This window comes from Zea mays, chromosome 1, assembly GCF_902167145.1.
Source record: "Zea mays cultivar B73 chromosome 1, Zm-B73-REFERENCE-NAM-5.0, whole genome shotgun sequence".
In the NCBI taxonomy this organism is placed as follows: Eukaryota; Viridiplantae; Streptophyta; class Magnoliopsida; order Poales; family Poaceae; genus Zea; species Zea mays.
In genome coordinates this window covers 239,142,992-239,165,121 of record NC_050096.1, presented here as the reverse complement: position 1 = coordinate 239,165,121, position 22,130 = coordinate 239,142,992, and the positions used below count along the sequence as shown (strand labels likewise).

The following is a 22,130-nucleotide window of genomic DNA, read 5'->3' as shown; positions in this document are numbered from 1 at the left end:
TAGGACATTCGGCAAATTACATTTTTCTTTTTTGCTAACCAAACTTTTTGTGGTATGTTCCTACACTATGTAGACCTACATGTATCATTCTGGGACAATTATAAAAGTGTTTTCTATAACTACTGGATTTAGTTCGTTTATTTGAATTTCTTCGGAAAATTCACATTTGAACTGCAAGTCACTCAAAACTTGGAAATCCGTGCATGCAAAAATGATATCCATGCCATTTAGCACAAGTTACGATCGATTTCAGGAGCGGACCGGAAATTTCAAGCACCATGCTCACTCAACATGGTCGTGAACTTGCCATCCAACTATTTAAAAAATTTATAAAACACAAACAAAGTCAGAAAATCATTAAACTTGTCCACATGTCATGATATCATATGTAGAGGCTGTGATAAAAATTTGAGAATGTTTCGATAAAGTTGTGAGACACTATGTGTAGAAACCTAGGAGAACTACACATGAAATCATAGACATAAAAATCAGATCGTTTTATCTTTTTAGTTGATTTATATAATAATTAATGATTCATCATCATCCATTTAAACGTAGACATAAAAATCAAGAGCTAAAACGACTAATATTTTGGGACGGAGGGAGTAAGCAATGGAAACTTCTTAAAAGATTCAAAACATCTTAAATTTAAACAAATTTAAAGAAAGAATTGCAAAGGTTTTATAACATTAAATAGATATTACTATAAAAATATAATTGATAAAAAACATAAATTTCATTATTTTATTATCTAAATTTGGTCAAACCCAAGATATTTTGGTTCTAAAAAAAGTCAAATTACCTGTGATTTAGATAGATATACTACAAAAATAATTAGTAAAAATAATAATTATTATATAAATTTTGGGTAAATCTGAGATGTTTTGGTTCTTAAAAAAGGGCAAATCACATGTAGTTTAGGATGGAGGGAGTAAGTATTCAATTATGAAAAGCCATGTGTTGGTGTTTTGACCAGAGGGTCCTAACCAACTAGTGAGATAGTGTTGCGTGTCCTGGTCTAGATGGGTGATACAAGAAGACACAAGGTTTATCTTGGTTTGGACAATAGAAAGCCCTACTTTCAACAGAGGGGGATGTGACTTATATTATCTTGCACCTAAGTGCTTGTAGTAGGGGATAAAAGCTAGTCGATAGAGAGAGTGGATCCCAAATCTCTGAAGATGATTGAGGTAAGTGCCAATATCGGTTGTGGAGAGTGAAACCCGTGAAGTCTTGTTCTCCTCCTCTCTGGAAGCCCTGGACTCCTCCTTTTATAGCCTCAAAGAGGGATCCCAGGAGCGCCAAGGTTTGTCGTAATGAGGAGAGGAGGCGAGCCCGAGCCCTTGTAGCAGCATGGCCACCAGAATGGCCTCTGCCCTTGCGGTTGTCTTGGATCAGGGGAAGGATGTCCGGTCCCTATATCCCACATTTTGACCGAGAAAAGAGCCAAGGCCAGGATCAGGGGCTTGGACGTGTACCCGAGCCTATCTTGTGGATATGTTGTTCGAGTCGTAGTTGTTGAAATAGTGACAAGTATGGTGAAAAGTACATGGTAATTCGTCCTGTACGGTGTAAAACAGACTTGACACCAGCCCTGCAGTTCTGTGGCCATCCCGTTGTCAGCTATCTCTACGGAGGGGTTGGTGGCGTCGGGCGTCCTTTTGTCGATGTTATCTAGGCCGAGGCCATGCTCGGACTTGCGCCTGGGCATGCAGTCGTGTAGGGAGTGTTTAGAACAGTTGTCGGAGTGGCCTCCTGCGAGATTCGCGGGGAGTTGGTGGCTGCTGCTAGGGCATTTGGCCGAGGCCGAGCTCGGGCGAGGCAAAGTTTTCTCCCAAGGCTGAAGCCGTCCTTCGAGCGAGGCGGAATTTTCTCCCGGGGTTAAGGTTGTGCCCAGACGTGTGCATGTCCCATCCAGAGTTGTTCGAGAACAGTGACTGGAGTGGGGGAGCAGTGTCCGGTATTCGCGGGCGTGCGTCATATTAGTTGGTAAAAGTAGATGGGACCATGGTCCCATCGTCCTATATTGACTGAGGTGTCATATGGAGCAGACATCTGTATTGTTGTATTTAATGCGCACGTCTTCATGGTTCCCGAGATCTTTGGCCGAAGCTGGACTCGAGGCTGTCCTCCGTCCGAGATGAGCTCGGGCAAGACGGAAATTGCTTTTCCATGAAGGGGACTCTTGGGCGAGTCGAGGATTTCTCACGGGTGCAACCTTCGCTCGAGGATGGGCTCGGACGAGACGTAGTTTTGAGCGACCATTAAGCGTGATTCAACCCTGCTTGACCTCGGAGAACGTGTTTTATGATTTCTCGATACTCATGTGTTAGATATATTTAGGCACACAATCTGGGTACTTCTAATTATAATACCCGACACCATGCTTTTGACTTTGCTCTTGAGCAACCTGTCCTTCCTTGTTCCATGTGCAACAGCTCCCTGCCATACCAGCCATGTGATTCCTAGGCTCTCGATCCTGTTTTCCTGGCACCCTTTGAGTTGGCAAGCCGCTATGTCTGATAGAGTATGCAATTAGCAATAATAAAGAGTTGACTGACCGCGATCTCGTCGTATATTAACATAGCGAGGACCAATGCAAGGGATTACAGCAGAGAAGAACGGGCAGAAGAAAGAAGCTCCTGTCCGGGCGATGGTTTGGTCCGTGCATGCCCCACTGGCTGTCTGCCTCACACTTGCCAGCCTGGCTGGCATCTGTCGTGAATTATAATACTTATCGAGGTGATGAACGGGACGATCGGAATGGGACGACAAATCGAGCTTTAGCAAGGCTTGTCATTTCATGCCAGGTCAAATCACGTAACTGAAGCATCAAATTTGGTGCTAAACTTTTATTATATTGTCGAGCACATTATTATTATGAGTAAGAATAAAATTTCGCATAAAAAAGTGAAAAAAATATCTGAAATTTGAATTTGTATTCGTATCCGAATTTTATATCTATCATTAGAGAAGATGTATAATAAGCTTGAGGTTTATATTCTATAAATCTTTACAAGGTCAATACTAAACACAAGAATACAAATTTCTATAATAGATTCTATATCATGTTTGTTCGCAATTAAGTAACATCTGAATAAGTATTTGTTTCCATTACTATTCTCGGCGCACCAAATATACCTATAATCCTATATACAAAGTATTCTAGTGAGAATAAGTTTTAGAAAGTACGGCCTCCATAATAAAAAAAAATAAGTTTAGAAACTAGTTTTAAATATTTTTGAAGATGCTCTTACTCAGTGGTGGACCTAAGTGCAGTTAAGCCCAGGCTCTTGTCCAGGCTTCTCTATTAATACTAAAATAAACTTGTAAACGTGCACTAAATAGTAAACTATAGATAAATAAATGTGGATAAAACTAGACAAATCTATATGTTTATAGTATGAAAATTATCTCTACATAGACTCTGGATGATTTCTTGGTCCGCGCCACTGCTCTTACTGGACCTAGGTGCTGTTTGGTTCAAAAAATGTAACGCAAACGGTAATGGTAACGGTTTACGATCGATTACTAGCGGTAACAAATTTGAATAGACTGATATCAATTTTTAATATGATATCTGATTACGGTTAGACTAAAACAAACATGATTTAACGTTATCAGTTACTCATTGCGTTACAAATATGTGAACCAAACGGCACCCTAGTTCGTAGCGGTGAGTGGACTTTGAGGTCATCAAAGTCTTGCATGGCAATGGCGCCTGTAGGGATCATTTATCTTGTCGCTCTTTCATTGGAATTTTTAAATTCTGACAGATGATATGTAATTCAAGAAAGAAAACAACTATATTTAGCTTTTAGTATATTCTTATTCTTATGCTCATTACGTGGCAAAGTATCATTCTTTTATAATAGTATAATCAATTTTCTCGTTGAATACCCGAAACAAGACATTCTTTTGGCTGATTTTATCGAGAATGAGAACTGGCGTCGCACGCTATACTTGACCAAATTGAATGCAAGTGAGCCGCTGCCCCTTTCCCCGTTCACTCCGCTTCCCAGACGTGGCACCGGCGCACCGCATGTGGTCGCAAGTCAACCCAATGCATTGACCGCAAACCCGCGCGCGCCGCGAGCTCAAAGAGTCCACAATCCACACCACCATGTGCTCGCCGCCTCACCGCCCCTCCGGCCCTTCCCGCCTCACCGCAAGAACGGGCACGGACGCGGACACGCCGCGTTGTGCTCTGCCACCCGGCCAATGCGGAAGCCACCACTCGTCCCGGCCAGCCTCATCCTCGACCTCGAGGTCCCACTCCTCGTCATCCTTGCCCTCGCGACCCTCGCCGCCAATGCTGCGACGCCAGCGTCGCCGGCCGACGCGCTGTTGGCGTGGAAGTCGAGCTTGGGCAACCCGGCGGCGCTGTCCACGTGGACGAACGCCACCCAGGTCTCCATCTGCACCACCTGGCGAGGGGTCGCATGCGACGCCGCCGGCCGCGTCGTGTCGCTCCGTCTGCGCGGGCTTGGCCTCACGGGTGGCCTGGACGCGTTCGACCCGGGCGCGTTCCCGAGCCTCACCTCCCTCGACCTCAAGGACAACAACCTGGTCGGCGCCATCCCGGCGTCGCTCTCGCAGCTGCGCGCTCTGGCCACGCTCGACCTGGGCAGCAACGGGCTCAACGGCACCATCCCGCCGCAGCTCGGCGACCTCTCGGGCCTCGTCGAACTCCGCCTCTACAACAACAACCTCGCCGGCGTGATCCCGCACCAGCTGAGTGAACTGCCAAAGATCGTCCAGCTCGACCTGGGGTCCAACTACCTGACTAGCGTCCCGTTCTCACCGATGCCCACGGTGGAGTTCCTCTCGCTCTCCCTCAACTACCTCGACGGCAGCTTCCCGGAGTTCGTGCTCAGGAGCGGCAACGTCACCTACCTCGACCTGTCGCAGAACGCCTTCTCCGGTACGATCCCGGACGCGCTGCCGGAGCGGCTGCCGAACCTGCGGTGGCTTAACCTGTCAGCCAACGCGTTCTCCGGCCGGATCCCAGCATCGCTCGCGAGGCTGACGAGACTCAGGGACATGCACCTTGGCGGCAACAACCTTACTGGCGGCGTCCCGGAATTCCTCGGGTCCTTGTCGCAGCTGAGAGTCCTTGAGCTCGGCAGCAACCCGCTCGGCGGACCGCTCCCGCCGGTTCTTGGCCGGCTCAAGATGCTGCAGCGTCTCGACGTGAAGAACGCCAGTCTGGTCTCCACCCTGCCGCCGGAGCTCGGCAGCCTCAGCAACCTCGATTTCCTGGACCTCTCAATTAACCAGCTCTCTGGGAACTTGCCGTCGTCGTTCGCTGGGATGCAGAAGATGCGGGAGTTCGGCATATCATCCAACAATCTCACCGGCGAGATCCCAGGGCGGCTATTCACGAGCTGGCCGGAGCTCATATCTTTCCAAGTGCAGAACAACTCGCTTCAGGGCAGAATCCCACCGGAGCTCGGCAAGGCGACGAAGCTGCTAATCTTATACCTCTTCAGCAACAATCTCACCGGCGAGATCCCGCCAGAGCTCGGCGAGTTGGCGAACCTGACCCAACTGGATTTGTCGGCGAACCTACTTAGGGGATCGATACCAAACTCACTCGGCAACCTGAAGCAGCTCACGCGGCTGGAGCTCTTCTTCAACGAGCTCACCGGCCAGTTGCCGCCGGAGATCGGCAACATGACGGCGCTGCAAATCTTGGACGTCAACACCAACAATCTGGAAGGCGAGCTGCCTCCCACCGTCTCGTTGCTGAGGAACCTCCGGTACCTGTCAGTGTTCGACAACAACATGAGTGGCACCGTACCGCCGGACCTCGGCGCAGGGCTGGCGTTGACCGATGTGAGCTTCGCGAACAACAGCTTCTCCGGCGAGCTGCCGCAGGGCCTCTGCGACGGCTTCGCGCTGCACAACTTCACGGCGAACCACAATAACTTCAGCGGCAGGCTGCCGCCGTGCTTGAAGAACTGCTCCGAGCTGTACCGGGTGCGGCTGGAGGGGAACCGCTTCACCGGCGACATCTCGGAGGCGTTCGGGGTCCACCCCAGCATGGACTACCTGGACATCTCCGGGAACAAGCTGACCGGCCGGCTCTCGGATGACTGGGGACGATGCACCAGGACCACGCGCCTGAAGATGGATGGCAACAGCATATCAGGCGCCATCCCGGCGGCGTTCGGGAACATGACGAGCTTGCAGGACCTCAGCTTGGCCGCGAACAACTTGGTAGGAGCCGTTCCACCCGAGCTGGGTAATCTCAGCTTCTTGTTCAGCCTCAACCTGAGCCACAACTCCTTCTCCGGGCCGATTCCGACAAGCTTGGGCCGAAATTCCAAACTGCAGAAAGTTGATCTGTCAGGGAACATGCTTAGTGGAGCCATACCAGTGGGCATCGACAATCTTGGCTCGCTAACCTATCTTGACCTGAGCAAGAACAGACTGTCAGGGCAGATACCAAGTGAGCTCGGCGACCTATTCCAGCTGCAGACCCTGCTTGATCTGAGCAGCAACTCGCTGTCCGGTCCGATCCCTTCGAATCTCGTGAAGCTGGCGAACCTACAGAAACTGAATCTGTCACACAACGAGCTCAACGGTTCAATCCCAGTCAGCTTCTCTCGCATGTCGAGCCTGGAGACTGTCGATTTCTCTTACAACCAGCTCACCGGCGAGATACCGTCAGGCGACGCATTTCAGAGCTCATCGCCTGAGGCTTACATCGGGAACCTAGGGCTCTGCGGCGACGTGCAAGGCGTTCCTTCCTGCGACGGCAGCTCCACCACCACGTCAGGGCATCACAAGAGAACGGCCATTGCAATAGCTCTCTCGGTAGCTGGGGCAGTAGTGTTGCTGGCAGGCATTGCCGCCTGCGTCGTCATCCTCGCATGCAGAAGGAGACCCAGGGAACAGAGAGTGCTGGAGGCAAGCGACCCTTACGAGTCCGTGATCTGGGAGAAGGAAGCGAAGTTCACGTTCCTCGACATCGTGAGCGCCACGGACAGCTTCAGCGAGTTCTTCTGCATAGGCAAAGGCGGGTTCGGGAGCGTGTACAGGGCGGAGCTCCCCGGCGGGCAGGTCGTGGCCGTGAAGCGCTTCCACGTGGCCGAGACGGGAGAGATATCGGAGGCCGGCAGGAAGAGCTTCGAGAACGAGATCAGGGCGCTGACGGAGGTCCGCCACCGGAACATCGTCAGGCTCCACGGCTTCTGCTGCACCAGCGGAGGCTACATGTACCTGGTGTACGAGTACCTGGAGAGGGGCAGCCTGGGGAAGACGCTGTACGGGGAGGAGGGCAGGGGGAAGCTGGGCTGGGGCACCAGGGTGAAGGTGGTCCAGGGGGTCGCTCACGCCCTGGCCTACCTGCACCACGACTGCAGCCAGCCCATCGTCCACCGTGACATCACCGTCAACAACGTCCTGCTCGAGTCCGAGTTCGAGCCGCGGCTGTCTGATTTCGGCACGGCCAAGCTGCTCGGCTCCGCTTCCACAAACTGGACTTCTTTAGCAGGATCCTATGGCTATATGGCTCCAGGTAATCTCGCATCTGGTTATACCACCTACCATTCGTGTAACACCTGATCTGATGATGATCTGAATGGTTTTACTCTTGCAGAGTTGGCGTACACGATGAACGTCACAGAGAAATGCGACGTGTACAGCTTCGGAGTGGTCGCCCTGGAGGTGATGATGGGGAAGCATCCCGGCGACCTCTTGACCTCGCTGCCGGCGATCTCCTCTTCCGGAGAAGAAGACCTGTTGCTCCAGGACATACTGGACCAGCGGCTGGAACCTCCGACGGGTGACCTTGCGGAGGAAATCGTGTTCGTGGTGCGAATCGCGCTCGCTTGCGCACGGGCAAACCCTGAGTCGCGGCCGTCCATGCGGTCAGTCGCTCAGGAGATATCGGCCCGTACTCAGGCTTATCTTTCGGAACCGTTCAGACAGATCACGGTAAGCAAGCTAACGGACTACCAGAAGTGATGTTTGCCTGCTGCGCAAAGGTTACAAGATCAACAAGTGCTGCTGGCTACAGTGACCATACTATTATTTATTTGTTGAAATTGCAGTGTAACTGTTAGATTTATGGGCTACACCCAATTAAGAAATTCAATTAAATGCTAAAAAACACAAAAGACATGTATGACAAGGGAATTGTGGAACTAATATTCCACATAGCTATCTCAAATGGAGTGAGACTAGTTTATATGTGAAGGTTTCCTCTTCCACCAAGTACACGTGCATGCTCTTGCACCCCTTGCGGGACGGGCGAAGTGTAACAACCCATGCAAAACCCAATGAGTTCGGGTGCGGGTTTGCAACCGCGGATGTGATCGTGGGACGGGTTTCGGTAGTCTGCACGGGTAATCGTGGACGGGTTTTTGCTTGACTCGACCCATTACCATCCCTAGCTGCACGACCACCATGGCCCGAGCAATTTGCCGCCTCACAGTCTCAACCAAGGGCAGTGTCGTGATCCCCGTGCCCTAGTGAAGCTCCCCGGACATCTCCCCAGCTCGCTACTGCACCCAAAACCATGCGCCACCACTCACCGGAGTTACTAATAAAGTTTGACACTCCTTAAATCTATGGTGTGATGAATTATTATATTTCTCTATGTCTCACCTTCGAGTGAGCAAGTGGTTTCGATCTGGATAAGTGGTTTATCGAACTAGATCCGATGAATTGTAGTTTATTCTGATTTAAGTGTGTCATTGCCTCTGAATCGGGACTTAGGCACTTAAGCTGCAATAATCTAGGTAGTTCTGCCACAGTCCATATCGGAGTGATTCAAAGAAGTCAATACGTCATAAATACCAACTTTTCTAAAATAAAAATTGGCTTAGAAACCAAGTGTTGGTTAGACCATCAGAACGATAAGGATAGACCTAGGACGTGAAGCTTTAGAAACTAGGTGGGTAGCTAGGTGACTATTTAAGTATGTCGCATAGGCGACTACTATTAGTAGGAGGGATGCTCTAGTGGCACCCCTATGTTTGATGGGATGACGCTTAGGACGAGCATGCATGCATTATAGTATTGTTAAAAAAATTACTTAAAAGTTATTAAAACTGAAAGAAGTAGTTTCAATTGCTTAAACGCATTAAAAACTTGTCTAAACCATGGCTAAGTAAACTAGATACATGCTAAGACAACTTCAAATGAATTTTAGTCAAAAGGTAGGCAGGAAACTCTGGCGCGGGACACTTGTCGTGATCCATAGTCGGCTGAGAGGATCCCAAAGGGCTTTAGACAACCTTACCCTCCTGGCAAAATGATGTTTTTGGGAAGCAAGGAAGCGGTGGCTGAAGTCCGTTGGGGGTAAGTGCAGAAGGACCCTCTACTTATGGCGCCCGACTGGATGCCGGAAGCCAGTAGCAGGCCTCTCGAGCCTCACATTAGATGCGAACGAGAAAAAGGAACAAGACAACGTCCGACACTGGGAAAGCCCCATTGGGGAAATATTCTCACCTCGAGGGCTTGGGGGCTACTGTTGGAGATACGATCCGCGATCCTTGGGGCCCATCAGTCAACAAGCCCACTAGGGAAAGGCCTCTGGCAACTAGGGCCCGCTGGTCAGTCGGAGGAGATAGGTAACGTCTATCCTAGAAGAATCCGCCCTAAGACAAACCCCACGGCATCGAACCCGGGGTTGGCCGTGGCAGAACCGAACAAGGGGAACTAGGCATGCCGAAAGGAAACCACTCGAGTGGATCTCGTGTCTAGCCCAAGACCGACCTGTCATAAATGACCGGCCGCATTATCAGTGTCTGGCATCGAGCCACAACGGAGGCGTCGGTCCACCTCCCACTCATGACCTACAAACCCCTCAAGTCGCAGAGCACTCATGGCCTATGAGCCCCTCGGACTGTGCAACATTTATGGTCCTCGTGTCCCCCGGCCAGTGGCACACTCATGAGCAATCAGGACTAGGCCTAAGTGTGCAGGCTGCTGGCAGGGCACAACACGGCGAACCGCTCCGAGCCCCAGGCTTCGAAGGCAAGGGGTTGACCTAACACGAATGATGGCGTTCGGGCCCCACGTTGGCTGCACCATCCGCAATAAAGAATACGAGACATGCAGGTAACCGCAAGCATGTGTGGCTTTACCCCATGGTAGAACACCTAGTTTTACCGTCACCCATTGGCTCCTTCCTAAGGAAGCCACCGCTGACTGACCCCCCAATTTTGGCCTTTAAAAGGAGGAAGTCGGCACGCGGACATGGGGCTCTCTCTCTCTCTCTCTTGGATCTCGTGAGGTGGCGTTCGCTCGGATGGACGACGTGCGCAAGGATCCCAAACGAGACGACGCCTAGAAGGAAAGACGAACAGGAGGAGAACCCGGAGGCCGGAGCCCCGCTTTCAAGCCAAGACTTAGCTAGTACTCCACCTTGTAACCACCTCCACCACGGATAAGAGACTTGAGAGCCACTCCTCCCTCTCTCGCCCGCTTGTAACCCCTACTACGAGCTTTGATCATCAATGGTACCGGTAGCGCAAGCCACCGATGACTGGAAGTAGGAATGTTTTGCCCGAACTAGTATAAATCTTGCGCCCAGCGTACACACCGTCCGGAGCCCCGAACACGCACAATAGGAAGCTCTAGGATAAACTTTTAAGAGTTTGGCTTATAGGAATTGTTTGACTTTAGGCTCTCTTCAATGCCTCTCGAGGGCTTTCCCTCCCCTACCATTGTACACATTTAGGGGTCCTCTACAGCTACTGGCACTATATGCTCTCCTGCTTGCATGCAGCACAAGAGGACACACGAGAGCAAGCCAGATGTGGTGTTGCCGGAGCAGGCCACTACTCTTGATTTGCGTGCACAACAATGTTTGCTAGTGGGAAAAAATTGGTATTAGATGATGAAGAGATATGGAAAATGACATTTTATGGTTGTAGTGGGGTATAGAGAGAGAATTTAGAGGTAATCGCTACTGGATGGACAAAAAGTAGGGGGTGAAATCTGGATGGCATGGCATAAAAGTGAGATATATAGGGCAAATTTTAGGTGAAACCGTTGTAGATAGTCTTAGGATATCTAAAAGGTAAAGTACAAAATCTTAACAAAACTGTAACAAATAGGTTCATCGTTTGTGCCTTCAATCCAGCAGCCTGCGCACTTAGGCCTAGTCCTGATTTGTTCAGCAATACAAGTAGCAATACACTCGCAAGCCTGCAATCCCACTGGTCAGCACTTGAGATGGGTCCTCTTCGTTTGTGCCTTTAATTTGTTCAAATTCAAACACGGTATCAGGTACCATGATCTGGTGCACATCATTACTTGACTACCCGACACACTTCTATGTGTCCTCGCTGCTCGTCGTTGTTGTGAAGTGAGGGCATCGTGGTAAACGTCGATGCAAATCGCAGAGCACATTGAACGTGTTGAATGTAAACATACTTGGGGTGGCGGAGTAGAGCCGTAGGAGGACACGCGTAGCTACACAATTTAATACACACATCAGAAGGACTCTACCAAGAGCCGCACGACAGCTTTTGCAGTGCAGCAGCAGGACTGCCGGACTAGCTCGCCATTGCATCGACCCAGCTATCCTTGGGCTCTGGCCACTGGCCTCTGGCCTTGAGCCAGCAGCTGTGTGCGGCCATGGAGAACGCCGGCGAGGGAGGCGGAGGGGAGTACACCAAGGATGGCTCCGTCGATCTCTGCGGAAATCTCGTCCTGCACCTTCATCCGACAACTGTGCTAGATCCCAACTAAGATTGGTGGGAAAAGAACATATATGTTGAAGTCCCCTAACCGAACCTTACTAGTGTACATTCTCGTGCCCTCGTCTCACGTTTTCCATCAGTCAGTGTACCACAGATAATTTTGCCTACTAAGATACCTCAAAGGCACTTTAGATCTTATCTTGTTTTCCTAAAGAATCATGAATTTTTTTTGTAGATGCTGGATATCTATCAAGTCCCCATCATGTATGATCTCAAACTCATTTGTATTTCTCTATGATGATGCAATCATATCATGGTACTCATGTAAGTAGGCCTTAGTAGAAACATCTATCAACCACTAAGAGATAATTTCACTATATAAAGCTATGTGTGGATACATTTGGTTACGACATATGACTACCCATATCCAGAATACATGCAGTTTTATTACCACCCCAACCCCCATAGTTATCTTCAAAGATAATGCAACATGTCTTGCACAAATGCAAACAGGCAATGTTAAGAACAATATGACTAAGCATAGATCTCCCAAGTTCTTGTATCCTCACGAACTCCAGAAGCGTGGTGAGGTGGGTATTCTGCAAATTAAGTCATGTGACAATCTAGCCAATTTGTTCACTAAGTATTTATCGGCCGATACGTTCACAAAATGCATTCAAGAAATCGAAATAAGACATTTAAGAGAGATTTGCTAGAGAGGGATCGAAGGAGGGGACTGAGAGAGGGAGAGGACAATCCTCACCGACGAAGTGGAACATGTGTGGAGGGGCAGCTCCGTCGACGAGACCTTGCAGTGCGGCAATGTCGACGCGACCTTGCGCAAGTCCACTGACATTTAAAATTATACTAAAAACTCAATAAAGAGCCTATTATAAAAATAACAAACTAAACTCTATAATAGATGCCCCTTTTAATTGTTTGTTAAATTTATATTAATTTTATGTAATCGATTTGAAATTGCCTATAAATATTGTATTTTCTAATAAAGACGGATTGTCACGGAGATAAATTTCCTGCAGGACGAGAATGAAAGAAAAGGCTTTCCCTTAGACATTCATGGGGCATGATGGGTGATTTTTTTTCTCCCCACACAGAAAAGGGAATTTCCGTTGCCAGCACTTGAGATGGGTGCTCTACTGCTCTTCTCGTCCGTGCCTTTGTTCAAACACTGTGCCGGGTCCCCTGTAGTGCTTCACATCATTACTCGACTACCGTACCTTGTCGGGGCACGCTTCTACGTTGTCGTCGTTGTGGAGGGAGCGAGGTCATCGTAGTAAATGCCGGCGCAAATCGCAGAGCACAGTGAACGTGTTCAATGCAAACATGCAGGGGGGAGCCGAGCGGTAGGAGGGGCATGCGTAGGTAGCTACACAATTTAATGCACTCATCAGAAGGGCTCTATCGCTCGCTATATGAGCCGCGCAACACCACAGCAGCGGCCAGCGGGTGCAGTGTGCAGCAGTAGGACTGCCGACTCGCCATTGCATCGGGGGCCCAGCTCGCCCTGGGCTCTCGCAACCAGTGGCCTCTGGCCATGAGTCAGCAGCTGCGTGTGGCCATGGAGGACGCCGGCGAGGGAGGCAGAGGGGAGTACACCAAGGACGGCTCCGTCGACCTCCACGGCAACCCCGTCCTCCGCTCCAAGCGCGGCGGCTGGACCGCCTGCACCTTCATCGTCGGTACGTACTGTGTACACAGTACATTCTCGTCATCAGAGAGAGATTCAGTGTAGTTTCCGGCCGGCGGCAATGTTTCGCCGGGATTTAATTTGCTTCGCATGCTGCATGCCAACGGACGACCATGGATCTCTATTATGCTACGCGCGCACCACCACGCGTGCATGCATTGCAGTGTACGAGCTCTTCGAGCGAATGGCGTACTACGGCGTGGCGGCGAACCTGGTGGTGTACCTGACGGAGCGGCTGCACCAGGGCACCGTCCAGGCCGCCAACAACGTCACCAACTGGTCGGGCACCGTCTTCCTCACGCCGCTCCTCGGGGCCTTCGTCGCCGACGCCTACCTTGGCCGCTACTGGACCTTCGTCGCCGGCTCTGCCGTCTACCTAATGGTACGGATGGATGTAGGTTATCGCTAATTAACCCTTCTGTTCTGCCAAACTAGTTATTAAGTTGGTTCATTTTTTTTAATTCCCATTTCATTAAAAAAACGTTTGCGACATTACTGGAGAATAGGGCTTCCGGTCAACAACATTTGTTCCGGTTATTTTAAAACCGGAATTGATACTAGAGAATGGGGCTTACGTTTATCTTAGTTGTTTTTAAAACCGGTATTGATATTGGAGAATGGGCTTTCCGCCTAACAATGTTTATAAAATCATGTATTGATTCAAAGCTTTAGTATTAAAACGTCTAGCATGTCAAGAGGATATTAATACCGGTTTAAGCCAACAACCAGTACTAATATTTAACTTTTTAGTACCGGTTCAAAGACAGTAAAATGGTCCTAAGATATTTAGTGCCTGTTGTTTGACGGAAACTGTTACTAAATATAATTATGGAGTTCGTGCAGAGGAATTTAGTACCGGTTGCGGTCACCAATCAGTACTAAAATAAAACCCCTAATATCCTCTTGACGCGCTATACGTTTTAAATCGATAATGAAGCTTTGAATCAATACTGGTTTTTATAAATCGGAACAAATGTTGTTGGACAGAAGCATAATTCTCTAGTATCAGTACCGGTTTTAAAACAACCCGAACAAATGTTGTTGACCCGAAGCCCATTCTCCAGTAGTGTAGCCTTACATGTTGAATGGCTCTTACTTTTATTTGGACACCATTCCAACCACTGATGAGGAACTACTTTCTCCACCCACTGACGAGGAACTACTTTCCGGGCGAAAAAATACATGTTAACAAGACAGAGCATCAGATGCCTTCCATTTTCTAGAAAGATGTGCATCAGATGCCTTTGTTTTTAATAGGTTTGTCTTATTATTTAGTATGCATCTATATAATTAGACTATATTTAATACTTAACTAGTATTTAACTATCTGATGTGAGGGGACTAAAATTAAGTCCATGTCATCCAACACAATAAGGAAATATATTTTTGGAGAGAAATTTAGCTATTTATATAATGAACAGTGCATGTGTGTGACATGCAAAATTTTATTTCTTCAATAGATGATATATAGGCAAATTTATGCATGAGAGGAGAGAGCCGTCCAAATTTGCATAACCTTTCTCCTGATGGGCATTTTGCGTCTTGCGAATGCATGCATTGCCTGTTGGAGACAGATACGTTGCGCTACAGTGTGGTGCGAGAGGCATTTTTGCGTAATCTGTTGGAGATACTGAAGGCTAAGATCAATGATAACAACTTTTAGAAGTAAGTTGTGTCAAATACTCCCACCGTCCAATAAAAACATTTAAGCCGGTTGTTTGATTGTGGTAGTTGCAATCTAAAGAGACAAAAATATTATAGTAGTAGAAGCTTGTACGGATTAAAGCTAATCGAACATGCATTTCAATAAATAGATTATTTGTAGTCACAAAGTAATATTTTACCCTCCTACACTTCTACCATAATCCAACTTATATAATTTAGAAACGAAACAAACATGGCCTAATAGATGTTTATGAGCTTATATTAACAGTAAGGGGATGTTTGGGATGGCTCGAGGTTACAACTCCAGTATGGAGCTATAGTTTATAATATCAATTTAAATAGTTTTAAAAATATTTTTAATCTAAATAGTAAACAAAATGACTTATCTAAATGTATTTTAAAGGCTTACAACTTCAACTCCATGATTTTCTGGAGCACCTAATGATCTGCTCCACTAACTCTATTAAATTTGCTGGAGCTTGAGCTGTCCGGACCTAAATATGGAGATATACTCTTTTTTAGGGTCATTCAGAGAGCTACCGTATAGCTGTAGTTGGGCGCATTCAACATGGGCCCAATAAATAGTTAGAATCACACAAACAATGGCCCAAGCAAGTCTTTTGACAAAGCTGACTAACCTAAACGTAAGCCAAGCCCATTACATAGAAGCTGGGCCGCAATGCCACCCGTTCGTCGTTTCTGATCCGCTTTATAAGCTGTCATGAGTGATTTGCGGGCCATTTGCAAAATGGGCTGGCCACGAAAACGCAGCAGCTGGCGTCTGAAATGCTGCCGAATCAAACGCAGGGAATGCTGCTGCTGACGCTGGCGGTCTCCGTGCCGGCACTGAAGCCGCCTCCCTGCGACCCCGGCGCCGGCGCCACCTGCCCGCGCGCGTCGGCGCTGCAGCTGGGCGTCTACTTCGGGGGGCTGTACACCATCGCGCTGGGACACGGTGGCACGAAGCCCAACATCTCGACCATCGGCGCCGACCAGTTCGACGAATTCCACCCGGCAGAGCGGCTGCGGAAGCTCTCCTTCTTCAACTGGTGGATGTTCACCGTGTTCACGGGCATCCTCTTCTCCACCACCGTGCTGGTGTACCTCCAGGACAACGTGAGCTGGTCGTGGGGGTACGGCGTGCCCACGCTGGCGCTCGCGGCCTCGGTCGCCGTCTTCCTCGCCGGCACGCCGCTGTACCGGCACAAGCTACCGCAGGGCAGCCCGGTCACGAAAATGGGCAGGGTGGTCTGCGCGGCTCTTCGGAAGTGCCGCGTCGCGGTTCCTGGGGACCTGAGCGAGCTGCACGAGCTGGAGCCCGATCACTACGCCAGCAGGAAGAGGTTTCGCGTGAACCCGACGAGCTCCATGGGGTTCCTGAACAGGGCAGCGGTGAAGGTGGCGGGGGAGGAGGAGGTCTCCGGCGGGTGGACGCTGTGCACGGTGACTGAGGTGGAGGAGACGAAGCAGATCGCGAGGCTGGTGCCGCTGCTCGCCACCATGTTCGTGCCGTGCGCGGTGATGGCGCAGGTGGGCACGCTGTTCGTGAAGCAGGGCGTGACGCTGGACCGCCGCGTCGGGCGCGGCTCGTTCCGGGTGCCTCCCGCCAGCCTCGGCGCGGTGGTGACGCTGACGATGCTCGTCTGCGTGGCGGTCTACGACCGGGCCCTCGTCCCCGCCGTCCGAAGGCGCACCGAGAACCCGCGCGGGATCACGCTGCTGCAGCGCATCGGCGCCGGGCTGGTCCTCCAGGTGGCGACGATGGCGGCGACGGCGGCGGTGGAGAGCCGGAGGCTGAGCTTCGCGAGCAGGAGCCACGGCGCCACGGCAGGCGGCGAGCTGCCGCTGACCATCTTCGTCCTGCTCCCGCAGTTCGTGCTGATGGGCGCCGCCGACGCGTTCCTGGTGGTGGGGCAGATAGAGTTCTTCTACGACCAGGCACCCGAGAGCATGAAGAGCCTCGGCACGGCCATGTCCCTGACGGCGTACGGCGTCGGCAGCATGTTGAGCAGCGCCATCCTCGCCGCCGTGGAGCGGGTGACGGCCCGGCGCGGGACGCCGTGGGTGACCGACGACCTCAACGCGTCGCACCTCGACTGGTACTACGCGTTCCTCGCCGTGCTGGCTGCGGCCAACCTGGGCGCCTTCGTGGCGCTGAGCCGCGGGTACTCGTACAGGGCGGAGGCCATCGGCGTCACGGCGAGAGTGCACTCGGAGCCGGTGGTGGCGCCGTAACAAGTGCTTCCACATGCACGGTTTTTAGCTCGTAGTACGTAGTACGTACGTGATTGTGACCATCAACTGAACTCACCACGCATGCAGCTAGCGGAGCAAGTACGTTCTTCAGACAGATTCGCATGGTGCATCTGTAGCATGCAGTGACTGGCATTCAAAAATACAGTAGTTTCATCGTGACGATCGCTAGCATTCAAAAATTGAAGCAGTGCACATGTAGAAGTGTCGTTGCCAAATGCCAAAGCCCTTATCCAATTATTGAGATCCTTATTGTGACATCTGAGAGCTACGCATGCGGCTATTTTCCAAACAAGTTGGGGGAATTCGCACACATTGCCGTGTTGTATTTCAGCATCGTATCTAATTCCACACGAGCCTGATGTGCGCGGGTTTCCATGGGATCTACTAATAGCGCTAGTTTAGGAGCTAAAATATCGGAGAGGATTGCAGGAGCTAAAATTCTCTTATTATATTTAATTTTGAATAAGAATTGGATTTTAACCCCTCTAATACTCTCTGGTTTCGTGGCTCCAAAAATTGTGCTTTCACTACGGTACGGGATGCGAAGTCAACATCACTCTCTTACTGTTGCAGTAGTTCATCAAACGTGATAGTACAGTACGGATTGGAAGGGTTCGTCATCTTTGACTCCAAGAGTAGCCGCCAAAACCTAGTATCGGACACCGTACCTTCTCTCAAAATGTTGACGTTTTTTTTAAAAAAAAAGTATTTCTTGCTTAACTATATATCTTACTCCCTCCGCCTAAAAAATATAGTTTTTATCCCACTTTTCCCGTTCATATTCGGATGAATAATACTCCCTACATCCTAAAACATTAGTCGTTTTAACATTTTAATAGATTAATATAATACTTAAATGTATGTATTATATATATATATTATATTGGAAGCCCTAGGCTCCAGATGGTATAGGAAGCCCGGGTCGGTCTATTCCCCACCCAGATGTTTGTAGGCGAACGAATGGTACGCAAGTAGGCGAAGCCAACCACATGCGGGTTGTACGGCGCCATGGCATGACTACATAGGTCTAGACGACGTCATGATGCGCGTGCATGGGTCCAACCTAGGTCAAAACGGAAGGGGCGTAAAAAAAAGGAAGTGGTCGTGATTGTAGGGATTAGTTTTCGCATGCAGATGTGGTGTCCGTTAAGAGTGCAGTTACATAAAAAATGACAGGGGCGCGTAGATTATGGAACTGGATTAGGACAGGAACCTGTAGGTTTAGAAACAAATGATGGGGTAAAAGCTTAACATGTTGCATATTGGTGCATAAATACTACTCCCTCCGTCCCAGTATATAAGGCGTAACCACCTCTGGTTCAAAGACCAAGAAATGCATTTAATTGTCTCTATACCACTGTATCGATATACGTATGCATAGAGAGAGCACGTCTTATATTGTAGGTCAAGAATAAAAAGTGGTTACGCCTTATATCCTGAGACGGAGGGAGTATATAGTAATTGTATAACACATAGAATGAATATGAATGAGTGGGACCTGAGGGAGATATGTACAGTGGTTGATTGAAACCCTTATTGGCCACACGCCCCAAAAAGGATAGGTGCAAAAAAAAGTCGGTTGGTTACACGTTCCCTAGAGTAGCCACCATTGTCTGCATACCCACACCATAGGGAAACTGGTAGTGGGCGTCGTTGGTCGGGTTATGGCCGACTCAGGTATATCACCGGCGATCGAAGGTGATGGCGGTATAATTCTTCAAGACACCACGACTAGCTGCACTAGAACATTGATGGATACACCGCTGGTGATTCTGAGGGGGTCTAGATGCGACGAGGTTAGGGATGGGGATGAAGGACAAAATCCGATTTGACCTCCGATGTCAAATATTAGTTCCCGGGAGATGAATACGCCCTAGTTACCGCAGTCCCATGTAAGCTCTAAATTTCTTGGTTTGTCCCATGCATCTAATTCCAGCGATGCATACCATAATGCAATGTCCCCCGATTGTGGAATTGTTAGGTGTTCCGATATAAATTTATGTACATAATTGTTGAAAGATTGTTAAACAATTGCAGCCAAAGTCCATTGATCCAAGTATAGTTCCAACAGTAGGGATGACGTTCAAGGATATTGATGATGCATATAAATTTTATAAAATATATGCCTATGAAGTTGGTTTTCCCTTAAAGAAATACAGAGAGAAAACATACAGTAAGTGGATAAATTGTTCGCGTGAAGGAAAATGTGGACCTCAGACAAATGATACATCTAGGTTGACTTAATGCAAGGCTAGAATAAAACTAAGAAAAATATATGATGATGATAAAAAAATGTGGTAGCTGCAAAGATTATTTTGGTGAATTTGGAGCATAATCATGAATTCATCACAGAAGAAGCAGAGAAGCAACACCTATGTTTTAACAAGAATAGTGATCCAGGTGTCGGCGTTTCGAGACCGGGGGGTCCCCGAGCCGACGAGTGAAGTGTCGCCGCGTGCCCCAGCCCAGATGGGTCGACGCGAGGCCGAGCGCGAAGGGGGGAAAGCGAGGTGGCCGGAGATGGGCGTGAGAGAGGTGGAAATCCTGCGGCCTTCGTGTTCGTCCCGCGTCCAGGTCGGGTGCGCTTGCAGTAGGGGGTTACAAGCGTCCACACGGGGGAAGGAGCGAGCGGCCTCACGCGAGCGCCCGTCTCATCCTCGTCCCCGCGCGGCCGACCATCTCTAAGAGGGCCCTGGTCCTTCCTTTTATAGGCATAAGGAGAGGATCCAGGTGTACAATGGGTGTAACACCCGGATTTTAGGGGTCCAAAACCCGGGCGCTAACATAAACACCAGGTATGCTGGGACCAAGTCTCACACATATGATGTAAAGTGGCACAGGATCGAATGTCACATCTTTATATATAACAGGAGTTCTATACAAAATAAATAATTACATTATAAGGAGACAACGGTCCAGCAACCCAAAGTTGACTGGGAGACGACGACCTAGACCACTCACGAACTCATCGCAGCATCTTCCATGAGCATCATCCTGCAGTACCTGGTCTTGACCTGTGGTGTATGTGAGACAGCAAGAGTGAGCTCACATACGTTCATCGCTCAACAAGTTGTGGGGAATAATGTGCATGAACTCGCCAAAGGTGGGAGCTCACGTGAAGTGTAAGGCTTACCAAAGAAGATGGTTAGAGCTGAGCATTGCTTTTAAAGTTGGTCAAAATTTTATTAGCAGTTACTAAGTATAAGTAAATACCAACCCAATTAAATAGTAGAACAAAAAGTAGCAACTTCACCTGCGATGCAATGCATATGACAAATTGAGTTTAAGTTCCATAATTTAATCATGTGAGTGTCCGAGCTGCTCATGACCGTGAGCACGGCTAGTATACCAGTTTTACACTCTGCAGAGGTTGCGCATCTTTACCCACAAGTCATGTTACCCATTTGCCAAGGGATCGCGACTTCCCATACACCTCTACCGAGGAGGCGAGGCAGGGTAACACTACGAGGCCTTTACAAAGTTCCACTAGCTTCAGAAAACCCGCTACAGTTTATAGGAAGCTCCAATGCAGGAATCCCTTGCAGGACCGCCATCACAGCAAAATCCTCCCGAGGGCCTCCCCAGGAATCCCTTGCAGGACCGCCATCACAGCGAAATCCTCCCGAGGGCCTCCCCAGGAATCCCTTGCAGGACCGCCATCACAGCAAAATCCTCCCGAGGGCCTCCCTACACTGACCACTCCCCTACTGCCCTTGCCCCTTTCAGGTAAGGTAGTCTTCCACTAGCTTTCCTAATTAATCGGCCAAGGGCGTCCCATTAAACCCTTGTGGTAGCACTGTTTTCCCGGGTGGTTCTCCATGTTCCAATTAACATAATGATCTTATCATGAACATAGATAATAAAAGTGTGATCATGAATAATGTATCTTCATACCCAAAACCACATAAAGCACTAGCAAGTACTACCCAAAAAGTTCAGTGGTAAACAAGGTATAAAGATAGACAAACTAGGGTAACCTATTGGGTCCCATCAAAATTAACCTATGCAGATCATTATGATTAATCAGAACATGAGTAGGTAAAAAGAAGTGATCAAGGGCACAACTTGCCTGGCACTTGAGATTCCAGGTGACAGGATGAACTTCAGATCCTCGTAACCTCACTGCTAGTCGTAGCAATACAAACAGACATGGTATAGGCAAAATTAACATCACACCAAACATAAGAACATACTACATAATAATGATCTACGCGTTGCTACGAGACTAACGCAACTTGAACGGATCAATTCGGAGTTAAAACGGAGGAGTTATGAATTTCCTAGGGTGTTATGTGCTTGAAATGGGATTAAATGGGAAATTGATTTTCTAACTATTTTTATGATAAAACAGAGACTCTAAGTGATAGACAATAAAATTACAAAATTTTAGAAATTGGAATGGATTAATTTGGACTTAGTATGAATTAAATATGATTTATGCAAGTTCCTCGAATTAGTTTTGTATTAAAAATCAATTTCTAAATGATTTTCTCTGTTTTATAATCAGTCTGGGCCGTGCCTCAATTTCTAATAAAGACAGGGCCCACAGTGCAAAAAGTCCCAAGACACAGTGAATAGCCGCGAAGGATGGCGGGTTCTATTTCTATAAAGCCTAGGGTTTCTTATGCTAAAGTGCTAGGGCGAAGGGGTATGTATTGATATGGGCCGTCAGATTAGAAACGGACGTCCCAGATTAAATCCGGTCAACCCGAACTGGTATGCAGTGAGGGCCACAGGATGATCCATCAACGGCCCCGATTAAAACTTGCCCAGATCCACAGGATCGGAGACCAAAGGCCCCGATTTAATTATAGTCCTATCTCATCTCACCCGCACGA

General features: G+C 48.8%; 2 protein-coding genes across 2 annotated transcripts; both read left to right on the top strand.

The window, feature by feature from the left end:
- Positions 1-3,955: 3,955 nt before the first annotated feature.
- On the top strand, positions 3,956-8,205 carry LOC103643479 (MDIS1-interacting receptor like kinase 2). The gene is made up of 2 exons (XM_008666672.3): positions 3,956-7,525; positions 7,607-8,205. Exons 1-2 carry the CDS (start codon positions 4,222-4,224, stop codon positions 7,972-7,974), a joined length of 3,672 nt encoding a protein of 1,223 aa, XP_008664894.1. The 5' UTR covers positions 3,956-4,221; the 3' UTR covers positions 7,975-8,205.
- Positions 8,206-13,138: 4,933 nt separating this feature from the next.
- LOC100191837 (Protein NRT1/ PTR FAMILY 5.2) lies at positions 13,139-17,532 on the top strand. The gene is made up of 3 exons (NM_001137261.1): positions 13,139-13,363; positions 13,536-13,753; positions 15,844-17,532. Exons 1-3 carry the CDS (start codon positions 13,219-13,221, stop codon positions 17,269-17,271), a joined length of 1,791 nt encoding a protein of 596 aa, NP_001130733.1. The 5' UTR covers positions 13,139-13,218; the 3' UTR covers positions 17,272-17,532.
- Positions 17,533-22,130: the final 4,598 nt, after the last annotated feature.

Coding starts and splice junctions, on each gene's coding strand:
- LOC103643479 (XM_008666672.3), top strand. CDS start 4,222: ATGCGGAAGCCACCACTCGTCCCGGCCAGCCTCATCCTCGACCTCGAG. Junction 7,526..7,606: donor CTATGGCTATATGGCTCCAG/GTAATCTCGCAT, acceptor TTACTCTTGCAG/AGTTGGCGTACACGATGAAC.
- LOC100191837 (NM_001137261.1), top strand. CDS start 13,219: ATGAGTCAGCAGCTGCGTGTGGCCATGGAGGACGCCGGCGAGGGAGGC. Junction 13,364..13,535: donor CGCCTGCACCTTCATCGTCG/GTACGTACTGTG, acceptor CATGCATTGCAG/TGTACGAGCTCTTCGAGCGA. Junction 13,754..15,843: donor GCTCTGCCGTCTACCTAATG/GTACGGATGGAT, acceptor AATCAAACGCAG/GGAATGCTGCTGCTGACGCT.